Genomic DNA, 13,758 nt, shown 5'->3' with positions numbered 1-13,758 from the left:
TTGGCAATGTTGAGAGGTTTTATTTTGGCTCTTTGTATTATTTAGCCTCTTCAGAGCCTTCATATGTTTTCAGTCTGTTAAAGATAGTTTTATCAATAGCAGTACAATTGGCACAATGCCTGTTTTGTTTAGTTTTCTGGGGAAAAGTTATTAAAAACAAGTTTTTGTCTAAATTAAGGTGAATTCATGTTTCTTTTTTCCACATAATGTAACCAGTAGTGCTTATGATTAAAAACATAATAATGATGTGATCAATATCAGTGATCGGCCCTCATGGTGATCGGGATCGGGATCGGCAGGAAAAAACCTGATCGGCACATCTCTAATGTTTAGTTTCTTGTTGCCTCCCTAATGTAATCATTCCTACATGTTGTCTCCTCTATCACTGACCTCATGTCTGTCTCCTTCAGTCTGTGGCGTTCTCCACTCAGTCATATGGTCAAAAAGCATTATATGTTAAATGTAAATTACACATCATAATACAGTTTTTTTTTAATGTTTAAAAACTATTGCTTGAAATTAAGTAGCTGTTCACTAATATTAGATCAACCTGTTGCATTCCCCTGTCTGTCCTGATTCTTCTTTCTCTCCATCCTCACAGCTGAATGACAAATTTTGTGTCAAGTAGATTTAAAAATACATCAGTTAAACCCCAATAGAAATGAAACTTTAATTTAAATGATGTCCTTGTTGGGTAACAGTTACTGACTGGACCCTGCATTGGATCTGACTTATCAGATGCAACACAAACCACTGTAGTGATACTGAATAAAGACATTAGAACTCAAGTGCCACAGTCCTAGAACAAGGATCAGCAACCTTTCTGACACTTTAGTGACACTGAGGACTAATTGGTTTGATACACATAAACTTGTACAACTCATCTGGAATTAAAGTCAGTGACATGCGGTCAGGGTGTCATCATGGAACAATAGTAGTAAAATCATTTATATTGCTATTTTCACCCTGTGGTTTGTACTATAAACTATCTATTTTTTACTCAGCTTAACCAATGGACCTTACCAAGCTCCGCCCAGAAACGCCCCCTAAAATCCCACTGCATGTCTCACAAACAAAGCCTCCTTAGTTTCTATGTAAACATGGCGTCTTTCATTCCGACTGACTCTCTACAAAGTATTTCTGAATCGATTAGTGTAGCATTAATGCCAGATTTTCAAAAAATATCAGCCACGACAATGAACAGGGGAACCAACAAGTTCATGTCATCTTTTATGGACGACATCAAGGTGTTTGAGCCACGGGATGCCTCCAACATTGAGCGCGTTGCAGCTAAATGCTACCGGTCGATGAGGAAAACAGCAGATCCTCACANCACTCCTGTCATTGTGAATGACAACCTGTGAACAACAGGTTAAAGAGTTTATATTATGACAATGTGGTTTGTGGATTATTTGTAGTCTCTTGCTGCCATCTGCTGGACAAACTAGGAATAACCATTTAGAGCGAGTAAAATAATAGCTTTCATTTTGACTTGTTTTCTGTATTTCTTGTAGACCACTCTCAGCTCTATTAAAGAAAGTTTGGACCTGCAACCTCTCCTCTCATCCTTTACCGGATGCTCGTGGTGGCTGTACCTTAAGAACTAACACTTTCATAAAGGGAGCACAACAGTCTGTATTTTGTAGTTGGACCACAGCTGGTAGCTATGAAGGCGTCCCGAACTTTCCATCGTAAGCCAACTTCAGCGGCCGCTTCGTCCAAACTATAAAAACCCCCGACGGTGAAGCTCTGAGTCCAGGAGAGCCGCCAGCTGAAACACGTTCTGTAAAAACACTATTTTCCAATGAAGTTAATGAGCTTCAGCATATTGATAACCCGTTAGTAGGTCGCCATCTTTCTTAAAGCAAAGTACGGTGTGACGCTAACCAACCAATTGGGGAAGGTGTAGCTTGATGACGTGCCTCTCCTCATTTGCATTTATTCTTTTCCCTCTTTTACCAAGTTTTGAGGGGAAAATAGAATGTGATAAATAAGGAAATACTAAATGAATAAGGGAAATTGGAAAATGGGAAAATGAAAAATTTTTCAAACAAATGTTAAATAAAAAATGGATAAATAAAAAAGGGATACATGAGAAATTGATTAATGAAACTGGAAAATAGAAAATTGGGTTAATGAAAAGGGAAATTGAAAAGTGGTTAAATTAAAAAAGTAGATTAATGAAAAATGGACAAATGAAAAATAGATAATTTAAAAATTGATAAAAGAAAAGGGGAAATTGAAAAATGGATAATATGAAAAATAAATAAAAATTGGGTTAATGAAAAAGGGAAATTGAAAAGTGGTTAAATGAAAAACTAGATTAATGAAAAATAGGTAAAGAAAAAGGGAAAAATTAAAATTGGACAAATGAAAATGGGAACATAAAAAGTGGTTAAATTAATCTGGGAATAAATAAATGTATAAATGAACAAATATAAATGGGAATAAAAATGACATTTAACTCATTTTTTATTTATTTCACTCATTTTTTTCATTTATTGATTTATTTTACTTGTTTATTTCACCCATTTATTTATTTATTTATTTAATTTTGGCTGAAATGGCTCTCCATATGAGTCAAGTAATGAGGTTGTTACCATGGAGAACCCGACTGCACTGAGGAAGTGATTCAGCTATTAGAGTCAGTGTGTTGGACCAGGGACACATCTACAAGTCACAGGACGCTGGGCCCTGAGGTCTGGAGCTTAGGAGCCCAGTGCTAGATGAGGAATTTAAAAAAAAACTACAGAACCAGCACCCATATCAGAAACTTTGCATATTAAAAACAGGAAGTCATTGTCCTGACTCAGCAGATGTAGGTAATGCCTGCGAATCAATGAGCCTCAGAAGTAATGAATGTTTAAGTGATTTTATTTCAGAAGAGACTGGAAAATGATGACAGGTGACCCTGCACAACATGTGACCCTACACAAGTCCAAACCAGAACGTCTGGAGCTCAGAGCCATCAGATTCACCAAGTCCTGGTGAAAGTCCTGCAGGTCTGGAAGCGACTGGGAGCTTCAATCTGAAGAAGCACCTTCACCGGGTCACACAGCACATCTGGTGACACTATGCAAGAGAAAAATTGTACTGATTAATCAACAAACATGTATATAGAAGTAGATCTTTTTAAAAATCTGAAGTAATGATTGTCTCAAATTCATATGCATACTTAAACAAATCCAGTTATGATGACATCATCAATGCTGCTGTTTAAACATGGCTTTCAAATATAAGACGGATCAACCTGCTGCACTTCAGAATAACTGTGCTACCTCCTAGTTTATAATGTTGAAAGTTTTTTTTTAAATACTTTGGAATATAAACTGTAATATATTCATATTTATTATGTATTAATGCTGGTTGTAGTTAGTGGGGTTATACTAATACCCACCAGCGCATGTAAGGTTGTGATGTTTGGTTATTTTTAATGGTAACCTAGACAATAAACCTCGGGGTCAACATCGGTGTTCAGATCGCTCCTTCATGTAAAGTGTTAGACAAGAACCCAAATATATTACATAAACAATGTATGAATTATCATCCACCAGTTTTCTGAAATGTATTTATTTATTCTCAGTTGGGCTTTACTTATGATGTCAAAGACTCACAATCACCACAGGGCAAAGACGAAACATCACCGATTGACAATAAAACAGTAAAGGCCAGCTCCCGCTAACAATAAAATTAAAGTAATGCACATCAATGTGTATTTTGGAAATGGATACATATTTTTGCATATTATGCTTTGTATAATAAAATAAAAATAGCACTTTGTGTTTTTGAAAAGCGTGACCTCAGTGACTTATTACACTGCTATGATAATTTATCATGTAAGGACCAGGGCTTTATAATAATTCATAATAAACTAAGCCTTTTATTATCTTGAATAAATTCAACTATGTAGAAAGACGCTAGCCTGATGCTATTAGCATGCAGAAGTGCTAGTGTAGCTGAGTTAATTTTATAATTTTTCTTATGAACCTTCTCAAAACTTCTTTTCCTTGAATTGACATGTCTGTTGTCGCCTTTGCTCTGCAGCAGGGCTATGGGCTCTTTGCATCTCAGCTTCCGCGTTTGGGGAAAAGCGGCTCGACTGTTTCCGATCTATTGAAAATGGCCTTTTACATTAGGCGCTGCAGGGCTTGGCCGAGGTTTGTACATCGATCCGAAGCCCCAACAAGTCAGCTGGAGAAAGGTTTTAGATGTTCGCCTCGTTATACATTCACTGACATGAAGGTGAACATTCTAACAGACAATAAAAATGACAAAAAAATGTTTTTATCTTATTTTCAAGTCGTTAGCGTCAGAGACTAATGGGGTTCAGTTTTATGGTTCGGACTTTTTACTTCCGAAGCCTGACGGAGCTCAACAAGCCTCATAGCTTGACAGTAGCGCAGCTCTGGTGTCAGAGATCTGGTTCAGCTGTTCAGGTTCAAAGTTGCTGCTTTTAGAAAAATATGACCGTGTTGCTTCATGTCTCCGTGTTATTTCGTTTTATTACCTTTGCATGTTTCTTGTGAAGAGCTCAGATAGGACGGTGTTACAGCAGTATGTACAGGCGGATCAGTTGCTCGGCTGTCTGGCTCTGGTCTGCTCTCTCGTTCCCATAAACTCTTTCAGGCTGAATATAGAAGTGATTCCATGGAAATAACTCAGGGAGGCTCCTTTATTTACCATCCGTATCCCCGGTAGTTTTAGGCTGATCCGGAGTGAAGTGAAGGCTGCAAACTTTGCTGTGCGGCGTTAGCTGGTAGCGACAGATATTTACAAGCCAGGATCGCTTGGAAATTAACGAAAACTTAAAAGCCCATTATATTAGGAAGACAACAATGTTCATAATATTACTTTTTTTTTGCCTTAAAAATAGGACTTAGTCCTTTCTACCAGTCATCGTAACTCAAAGCGGAAAAAAGTGAGCCGCATTAGCTCCTGGAGATGTGACGTCAACGCCGTCACATCTCCAGAGCCCATTTCTGATTTATACTGCTTTTATTTTTGGTTTCTAATATTGTTCTAGGAGGACGATTATTAGTGTTGCACAAAGCAAGCTTCTGTGACGTAGCTGCAGCCTACGGCTGCTGCCATACACATAATATAAGCATAGACGCCTCATGGACCGCTCCGGCGCAGGAAATACGGCGGCCATCTTGGAGCGGTATACCCTCCTACTTTGCTCAACCAAANGGTGTTAAATCCTAAAACATGAAGTGGCATTGTTGTCAGTTGCTATGGCAACGAGTCTGCATGCAGCGTGGAGAATACCTCTTTCCCTTTGCTGTGGATCATGGCACGAAATTAATACCTACATTTCTAAGTTTCACTGAGTTAACGCGGCTATAGATGACATGCTAATGATTAGTCTTTTTACCTCCCAGCGTTGTATGCCTGCGCCAAATTTCCGTACGTCCAATAACATGCATGGTGTCTATACAAGTCATAAGTCAGTGGCTCACCAGCAATGAACCTCACCGCACGTCACTGATTAAAGTATTAATAATAATAAATTATGTGTGGTTCTTTAGGTTCTGGCAGGTCTGCAGTTCTTGATCCATTCTGTCTGATATACAGCTCACCATGCGCCACTGAATATGGCCGACGCTTTTTTTCTTTTTAAATCACCCGCATTCAACTTCACTGAAACTGTTCAGCCTGGGATGTGCGTCTTCCCACTCAGGCCTGTATTTTTGCCAGAGGATTTGCTTCTAAGGACGGTGGAGAATCGGTGGACATTTTAAAATACGTGGGTTGACAGCAGCTCACCGCGGCTGCGAAGTGTCCGTTTCTAGGCAACCATGACAACAGCGTCCAGGGTCCTATTTAGCTCCTGCCATGACAATTTAGCTGATCTTAATATTTCCTGTGTTATGTTTTTGTCATTATTGTTGAGATCTGTGTGACAGCCTGTCATGACAGGTGTGTCTACCAGACATGTACAGAAATACCGGACAAATTGCCCGGTATCGGTTCAGAACGGCACACAATTAACAGCCAACCCTAACAAGACAGCAGCCACCTGCCATTTTAGGTTAGCTTAAGCCTTAAGCTAACCTGAATATTTACAGCCCTCCTGTTGATACGCTGACATTACTTACCTTCTGTCTTTCAACCACTTTGAAAAGCGTTTCTTCGTCTCTCCAACATCTTTATCTCTCCCTCTCTTCCGTTTTCTGTTTTATGCCCCGGAGTTTTTTCTGCCGCTGTTCTGTCAGATAGCCATACGCTGTCAGGATAACATACATGCAGTCAGTACGCATGCCCGCGCATGCGCATTAAGAAGTCCGACCGTCAGTGGAGTTGTCAGTTTAGCATACGCAACAAGTTATTGTAACGGGTGGAACCACCAGGGGTCGCTTACTCCACAATTTGAGCTCCCATAAAAGGGAAGCTGTCAGGCTGGTGGGCAATTGACAATCTCCTCTGTGTTTGACCAGGTGTGTTGGCCCGCAAGTCCCACTGTTGCGATCAGGTTTGTGTCAGTTTTTTGTTGTAAAGAAAAACTCTTAATCTGATCATATTCAGTCAGTGTTTGTGTGATGTTTTTATATAGGGCCACACTTCATGTTTTGAGCCGACGATTCCTACCTGGGCGTGTGGTTGGTCGACGCTGCAGGTAGGCTTTGTATATTTTTTAACTGGATTGAATTGAATGGTTTTATTGCAAAGATTTAATAGGCGTTTAATTTGTGTTTTTTGCAGTTGTCGCTGCACCCTGCTGTTCTTTTAGTTTGATTTTCTTTTTCCATTGTTTTTCATTTATTTTTGTTTACCTATTGTTTTTTGCAAATACACATCCTCTTATTTTGTAATAATAAATATTGTCTCTTTTATATTGGTTGTTTTTATTGCACTATAAGTGGTCGTAACATTATGACGAAAATAAGTCATTACATTTTTAATATTATCATATAATATAATAACTAGATAGTTATACATGCGTTGTCGTGGTTTTAAAGTGTATTTAAAGCAGGTCTGGCTGCAGCTGCAGTCAATTACAACACACGCCCGTAAAACTCATTAACCGCTAAGTCAGGATGCCATACAGCTGTTAATAATAAAGTGTATGATGATCTACGTCACGATTCTATGTTGTTGATTAAATAAAATCATATGGTAATGACTGCATATACATGTCTGAGCTAAGGTATGACTATCTGACAAGGTATGCTGATCTGACAGAACAGCGCCCATCTTTAGCTCCCTGTTGTCGAGAGCACTACAATTCAAATTTAAAATAAAATAAATAAAAAAAACAGGGCTCAGCGCGTTCTCAAAGGGGCGCGTTCCCAAGCTACCTGTTTGTGTGTGTGTGTGTGTGCCGTTCCTCTATTACTGATCATTTCATGCATGCTCAAACAGCTGTTCAGTACAAAAAGTGCCGATTAGAAAAATTTCACCCGCATCGTTTTTTGCGCCCCCTGCAGTTCAGCGCCCCTATGTGTTGCATACAGCGCATACCCACATTTTGCGCCACTGCGTCCCCGTTCACTCAGAGCGTTCTGCTGCGCCTGCGCAGCGTGAAGGAAAGATGAGATCAGCTGAGATACAGGTGATCGATTTGTGGTCGGCAACAAGAGACAGTGATCGAGCACCAATCATACACTTTCTCATGGAAATCAGCCGATTATGATCGGTGGCCGATCGATCGGCACACCTCTATCAGAACCAGAACCGTTCTCAGTACCAGCAGACATCTGCTAGAGGTTAGAGAAGATAGAGCAGCAGAACTGAACCAGGAGAACGCTCTACTTTGGAGAAAAGCAAGAAGTTGGCTTCATCTGGGAGACGCTTTTGAAGATAAGAGAGCAGATGGAGACATTCAGTCTGCTGCAGCAACAACGCCAACGAGACGGTCTGCTGCAGCAACAACGCCAACGAGACGGTCTGCTGCAGCAACAACGCCAACGAGACGGTCTGCTGCAGCAACAACGCCAACGAGAGGACTTCAGGCTCAAGGCGCCTTTCTGGAGACGTTTGCAGCGACGATGGAACATCAACATGTCCGCAAGTGGAAATGAAAATGAACAAAAAGGAAAATATTCAGGCAGAATCATGCAACCCAAACCAGACGGAGGATCCAGAACATGGCAGGTTCCCATGAAGTTCAGGTGGGTCAGTCCACCTTAAAACACCGACAGGCAGAACTGAGCTGGTTCTGAACCCATTAGAACCCTGTGTTAGAGGCGCGTCCTGCATCGGCCCGTCAGAACCAGCAACATGCCTCACGGCTACGGCCGGACCTTAGAGGTCCACTCTGATGGGGGCGAGGGACCCAGCAGGGGGCGCCGTTCCCTACACCTGTGTTCAGCCAATGAGAGAGCATCCAGTATGGGGCCCAGTGAGACTCCGGTTCTGGTTTCAGGTAGTCCATCAGCGCTGCGGTGGCGGCGGCTTACCGTTACTGGTGCAACTGGTCTCTGATGTCTCCCAGTTCATGGATTTCTGGACGGCCTTCTTCCAGCGAGCGAAGCGCAACTCGCTCTCTGGTGGAGGACAGACACTGGTTCAGTTGGAGCAGAAACAGCCACTAGATGGCAGCAGCAGGATTCTGGCATCTGACCAAAGTCTTCATTCAGAAGCTTCTTCAGATTCACTGTAATGCAGACTGCTACAGGAGATCTTTCCTGCCATCACCATCTACACTAACTCTGAAAAATCTGAGTTAACCTGAGCTACAACCAGAGTCGTGTTAACGGAATATTTTCCATATCCTTTGACAGGTTCTAATTAACACCCTTGGACTTTACACAAAGATTTAATCGCAGAAGCAACTGAAATCAATGAATAAAAGATCCTTTCTGAATATCATCTCATGGACTCTGAACTTTCTGACCGGGAGCTGACGGCGTGTTGAAGCGTTATGGACCGGACGCTTTGGAGCGTCTGGTTAGGAAGAGCGTTCAAAACCTTTGGTAGAAACGGCGCGTTAAATTTCAGTCTCCATTATATATAGAACAGAGAAAACTAAAGAGTTTTTAATGTTGTGATAATCCATTACAGTCTAACTCAGAGTTTCTCCATCCTGGTCCTCAGGCCTCCTGTCCTCCATGTTTCAGGTGTTTCCCTTCTGCCACCTGGATGTATCTCTGGGTGATTAGCAGGTTTCTGCAGCTCTTGATGGTCCTGCAGTCATTTGGATCAGCTGTTCTGGAACAGAGGCTCATCTAGAACATGCAGAGCAGGGGTGGAGGGGGGGGCTGAGGACCAGGTGGAGAAACGCTGATCTAAACACAGGAGCCGGTGTTCTGTAGTTTATGTTGAGGACATAAATAAAAGTGCAGAAGTTATTAGACAGTAACATGCGCAGTGCGCTGCGGCTGCACAACCAATGCAGACGCGGCTCCGCCGCTGCAAAGGATTAAACTGAACTCATCCTGCAGTTTTAACAAATGGAGCTGAAGACGTTACCCTCCAGAAGGAGAGCGGCAGACGTAACATCTGTCCGTTTTGTAGAAGCGAAACCACAAAAAGATCCTGGTAAAAACTCAGAACGGTTTGGATCAGAACCAGCTGACTGATGAACGAGCACAGATTTCCCTTCAGATGCCACCAGGAGGAAGTAGTGAAGCTGCGTTCAGACAGCAGCAGGTGCTTGTAATTTAAGTGGAGTCCTTTAATTTCAGTTATTATAAGTTATTGGGGCCTCAGTCGGTGGTTAGATGCATTTATCTGCTTTACGTGTGATGGGATCTGGATTCACGGTTCAACTGGGTGAATATTTACTAAACCGCATAAAAATGCATCTAAATAGCTGTTAACATAATTATAATTTGACCGATTTTTTTAATGCTGTTGGTCAAAATGGTGGAGAACACAAAAGTCTAGATGAGCGGTGGGTAATCCTGGGCCTGGAGGCCTGCAGCTCTTAACGTCTCCCAGCTCCAACAGCTGAATCTCCTCCTCAGTGCATCAGGTTCTCCTGAGTCCTGCTAACGACCTGAGGATTCGACTCAGGTGTGTTGAAGTGGAGACGCACCTAAAGGCTGCAGGAGGCCGACCGTCCAGGCCGGGAGCCGCCCAGCCCTGCTCCAACACGACCTCTGGCTACAACATTACATTTCCTTTGGGATCAATAAAAACTTTTGAATTTGAATTACTACAGTACAGCTAAATGACCAGTAGGCGGTGTGTTGTGTGGTTCTGGTTCTGGTTCTGACCCTGGGTGTTGATCTGAGGCTGGTATCGCTCAGCCGTGACCTCAGGCAGCTGATCCGGGTTCAGGCTCCAGACCTCCACACCCTCAGCGGCGCCGGCCGCCATGGCTGCACCCAGAGCCGTGGTCTCGGACATGCTGGGCCGCACTGAAAGCAGGGACAGACAGAATCAGAACCAGAACCAGACCAGGACATTAATTTAATTACAGTCATGAAAAATAATTTACTTTTATCCCAACTCTGTTATGTTTGGACTCAGAAGGTGATTCTGTTAGCTACCTGTGAGGGTGGACAGGTCAAAGGTCAGAGGTGACTGTCTCTGACAGAAACAGAAGCGGTTCTAAAACCCAGAGTAACTGAGGAGGCCGTTCTTACCGACGGGGATGCAGAGGATGTCGGCCTGCAGCTGCATCAGCAGCCGGTTCCCCGTCATGCCTCCGTCCACGCCCAGCACCGGCAGCGGGATGCAGCAATCCTGGTTCATGGCGTCCAGGATCTGGCACGCAGCAGGACAACCATCAGACTTAACTGGACCTCAGCAGAACCAAAGGTTCTTTATGCCTGCTCACCTCTCTGGTCTGGAAGCAGACGGCCTCCAGGGCGGCGAAAGCCAAGTGGCTCCTGTTGGTGAACTGGGTGAGGCCGCAGATGATGCTGGGAACAAGCAGAGGTTAGGGGCGGACAGCTTTGGACCCACAGACCAGACGGGTTAGAGAGTCTCACCCTCTGGCACTCGGCTCCCAGTACGGAGCGTAGAGGCCGGAGAACGCTGGAACGAAGTAGCAGCCGTAGGACGTTCCTGCTTCAGCTGCTAGCTGCTCTGAAACCACAGGGTGGCGGTAAAACACTCACACCTCCTCCCAACACAAGCTTCCTGGTTCTGGTACCAGAACCGGGCTTCAAGAATTACCGATCTCAGAGGACGACTGCACAATGCACATGTTGTCCCTCAGCCAGCGAATCACTGCTCCTGCTATAGCCACCGAACCCTGCAGAGAAACAGCAGAGCGTTTCAGTCATTACATTATGACCAGCCTCCTCCTGGCCTCTTCGGCTGCTCAGCTGTTTGGGGGCTTGTGGGTAAATTAGATCATAATTAATGAAACATTAACCAACATTCTGATGTGAAATAGCAGCACGTGGAAAAATGTAATATTGGGTTAGCTGGTTTGTTGGTTGGTCAACTCTGTAGGTTTAGTTTGGTTGGTTGGGGGCCAGCCCCGGCCCTCCAGCTCACTGCCCTGCATGTTTAGGTGTTTCCCTTCTGCTACACACCTGGATTGAATCTGTGGGTGATTAACAGGTTTCTGCAGTACTTGATGGGCATGCAATCGTCTGAATCAGCTGTTCTGGAATAGAGGCACATCTGAAACATGCAGAGCAGGGGGGCTGAGGACCAGGTGGAGAAGCACTGGATCAGGTTGAAACACTTCCTACAGACAAACTGCATCAGCAGGTTCCCTTCCTCCTAGAGGTCATACAACTGGGGTCAGCCATGAGTGATCAAATAGTCCGACTGCCCTCCAGTTTACTGAGCAGGATCTGGACCTGGCAGTCCTCACCCTGCAGGGACAGGATGTCCCCTGGTCCCGACCCGTTGGTCAGACAAACCTAGTGAAGAACCAACATGTCCCACCTCCAGCGCATAGCAGGCTGGCTTGTCCCTCCCCAGCTTGTAGGCGATTGTGGTGATCAGGCCGTGTTCGGACGTCACCGGCTGCCAGAATCACCAGAAGACAACGAACTCAGTTTGGATCGTAGGAAATGGTTCTGACGGTTCTGAAGGTTCTGAAGCGTCTTACCTTGGTTCCTGTGTTCCTGAGCAGGAAGCATCCCGTCCCGTACGTGTTTTTGGCCTGACCCTCCTCAAAGCACATCTGACCGACCAGGGCTGCTGACTGGTCCCCGAGACACTGGCAGAGATAACGACACCGTCAGGTTCTGGAGGAACCGGTCCAAGATGGAGGACCGGCAGAACCTTGACTGGACTCCTGACGGTACACCAGGAGCCACTTACCCCCGAGATGGGAACCCCTGCCAGCGAGCCAGACCTCTGGAGAAACAGGAAGAAGGTTCAGTTGGACGCCATCATCAACATCGACTGAAACGCATCGCTGTGCAAAAGTCTTAGGTCGTCTTTAAACAATTCTTTGGACTTTGGCTGCAGTCCAGTTCTGGGCATTTCAAAAGGAAATGGTTTTGGTTTTTAGAGATTAAAACAAAATCTCACCGAAGTGGATCATAAACTAGGACGGGTTGTTCTGTAGAACCTGGACAAAGGTCCAATAAAGCAAAGCAGTCATGCATTCCTCTGATCTTTGGTTAATATCTTTACCCAACGATCGTTACACTTTGGTCTCACTGCAGAGACCAAAGTGCAACGATCTGACGCTGTTATCAGATCAGATTTACAGAGAAGTTCAATAAAACGTCCCACAGCAGAATGAGAACCTCTGAGCAGAACCGGGTCATCTGGTACCAAGCCCACATGTTGCTCAGTTCTGGAAAATAAAACCTGCGACTGTTAAGAGGATCAAAACGTCAAAAAGAAGCTAAAACCAGTAAAAATGTTCTGGACCAAAGCAGTGGGGCGTGCAGCTGACCTCTGGACTGCAGATCGGGTCGGGTTTGGTCCGGAAGATAAGACATGAGACAAACACCGACAGGACATTCAGTTGGACCTGAACAAACAGCGTGCAGCAACCGGGTTCTGTTCAGAACGGGACCGGTTCTGATCTGGAGCGACATGCAGCTTCTAACAGAACCTGTCAGGCTGGTAAACGCTCCGGTTTCAACAGGTCGTCATGGCAACTCAAACCCGACTGAATAAATGTGACGGTTTCGTACTCATGACTGTTGGATTGCTCAACGGTAGCAACGCGTTGCCGCTGCGGGTCAGAGTGAAGACGGTCTATCGGGGCGGAAACGCCGCCATCAGTCCTGATGAGCGCAAACAGGAAATGCCTCGTATTCACTGAGCGGCCATGTTTTAACGGCACAGACGTTTCCTGTTCGCTGACATGACATGATGGAGTTTGGATGTTCACTGAATCAAACTGGAAACCAGAGGCCTGGACTGGTGAAGCACCAGTAACACCACTGGACTTCCTGGAGTTGCTGGAAGGAGGCGGAGCCTCAGTGCAACGCTTTAGATGTGATTCCATGTTTTATTGACTAAAATACAGAAAAGAATCATTTCTGCTGCACTTCATTCAGTTTAATACTTTCAAACCTGGAAAACTCCGGGTTTCAGTTCCGACCCAACAGAACTTCCAGTTATTCTGACTGACGCTTTCTGAACGGTTTCAGTTCTAAGTTAGCGGTTCTGACCCGGTTCCATTAGAACCTCTTCATTCATAAAGAACTTATTTTAAGCAGAACGTTGTGATTATTAGTCAGTGGGCACATAAAGTACCATGGTTCTAGAGTGGCCTAGTTAAAGTCCAGTCTTCAGGAAAAAAGTACAAGCACCAAAAATGTGTAACGGTGTAAATACTTTCAATAAGTCAGAGGTTCCCAAACTGTGGGGCGCGCCCCCTAGGGGGGGCGCCGTGTCATTGCAGGGGGGCGCGGGAAGCCGTCTGGATGAAAAAAAAAAGAA

General features: G+C 44.2%; 1 protein-coding gene across 3 annotated transcripts in view; it reads right to left on the bottom strand.

The window, feature by feature from the left end:
- LOC103130229 (glycerol kinase-like) overlaps nt 1-13,758 on the bottom strand; it is a 26,032-nt gene that overhangs the window by 4,553 nt on the left and 7,721 nt on the right. The window contains exons 9-17 of one of the 3 annotated variants that reach the window (XM_007541563.2): nt 12,175-12,210; nt 11,960-12,070; nt 11,794-11,874; nt 11,068-11,146; nt 10,881-10,977; nt 10,727-10,811; nt 10,533-10,653; nt 10,161-10,304; nt 8,400-8,486 (exon numbers count right to left, since the gene is read on the bottom strand). In XM_007541563.2, the coding sequence (XP_007541625.1) occupies nt 8,400-8,486; nt 10,161-10,304; nt 10,533-10,653; nt 10,727-10,811; nt 10,881-10,977; nt 11,068-11,146; nt 11,794-11,874; nt 11,960-12,070; nt 12,175-12,210 (841 nt within the window). The remainder of the gene's footprint in view (nt 1-8,399; nt 8,487-10,160; nt 10,305-10,532; nt 10,654-10,726; nt 10,812-10,880; nt 10,978-11,067; nt 11,147-11,793; nt 11,875-11,959; nt 12,071-12,174; nt 12,211-13,758) is intronic. The other 2 variants (XM_007541565.2, XM_007541564.2) reach the window with 2 other exon arrangements.

Source organism: Poecilia formosa, unplaced genomic scaffold (genome assembly GCF_000485575.1).
Source record: "Poecilia formosa unplaced genomic scaffold, Poecilia_formosa-5.1.2 Scaffold617, whole genome shotgun sequence".
NCBI classification, from domain to species: domain Eukaryota; kingdom Metazoa; phylum Chordata; class Actinopteri; order Cyprinodontiformes; family Poeciliidae; genus Poecilia; species Poecilia formosa.
This window is presented reverse-complemented; position numbering and strand designations above follow the sequence as displayed.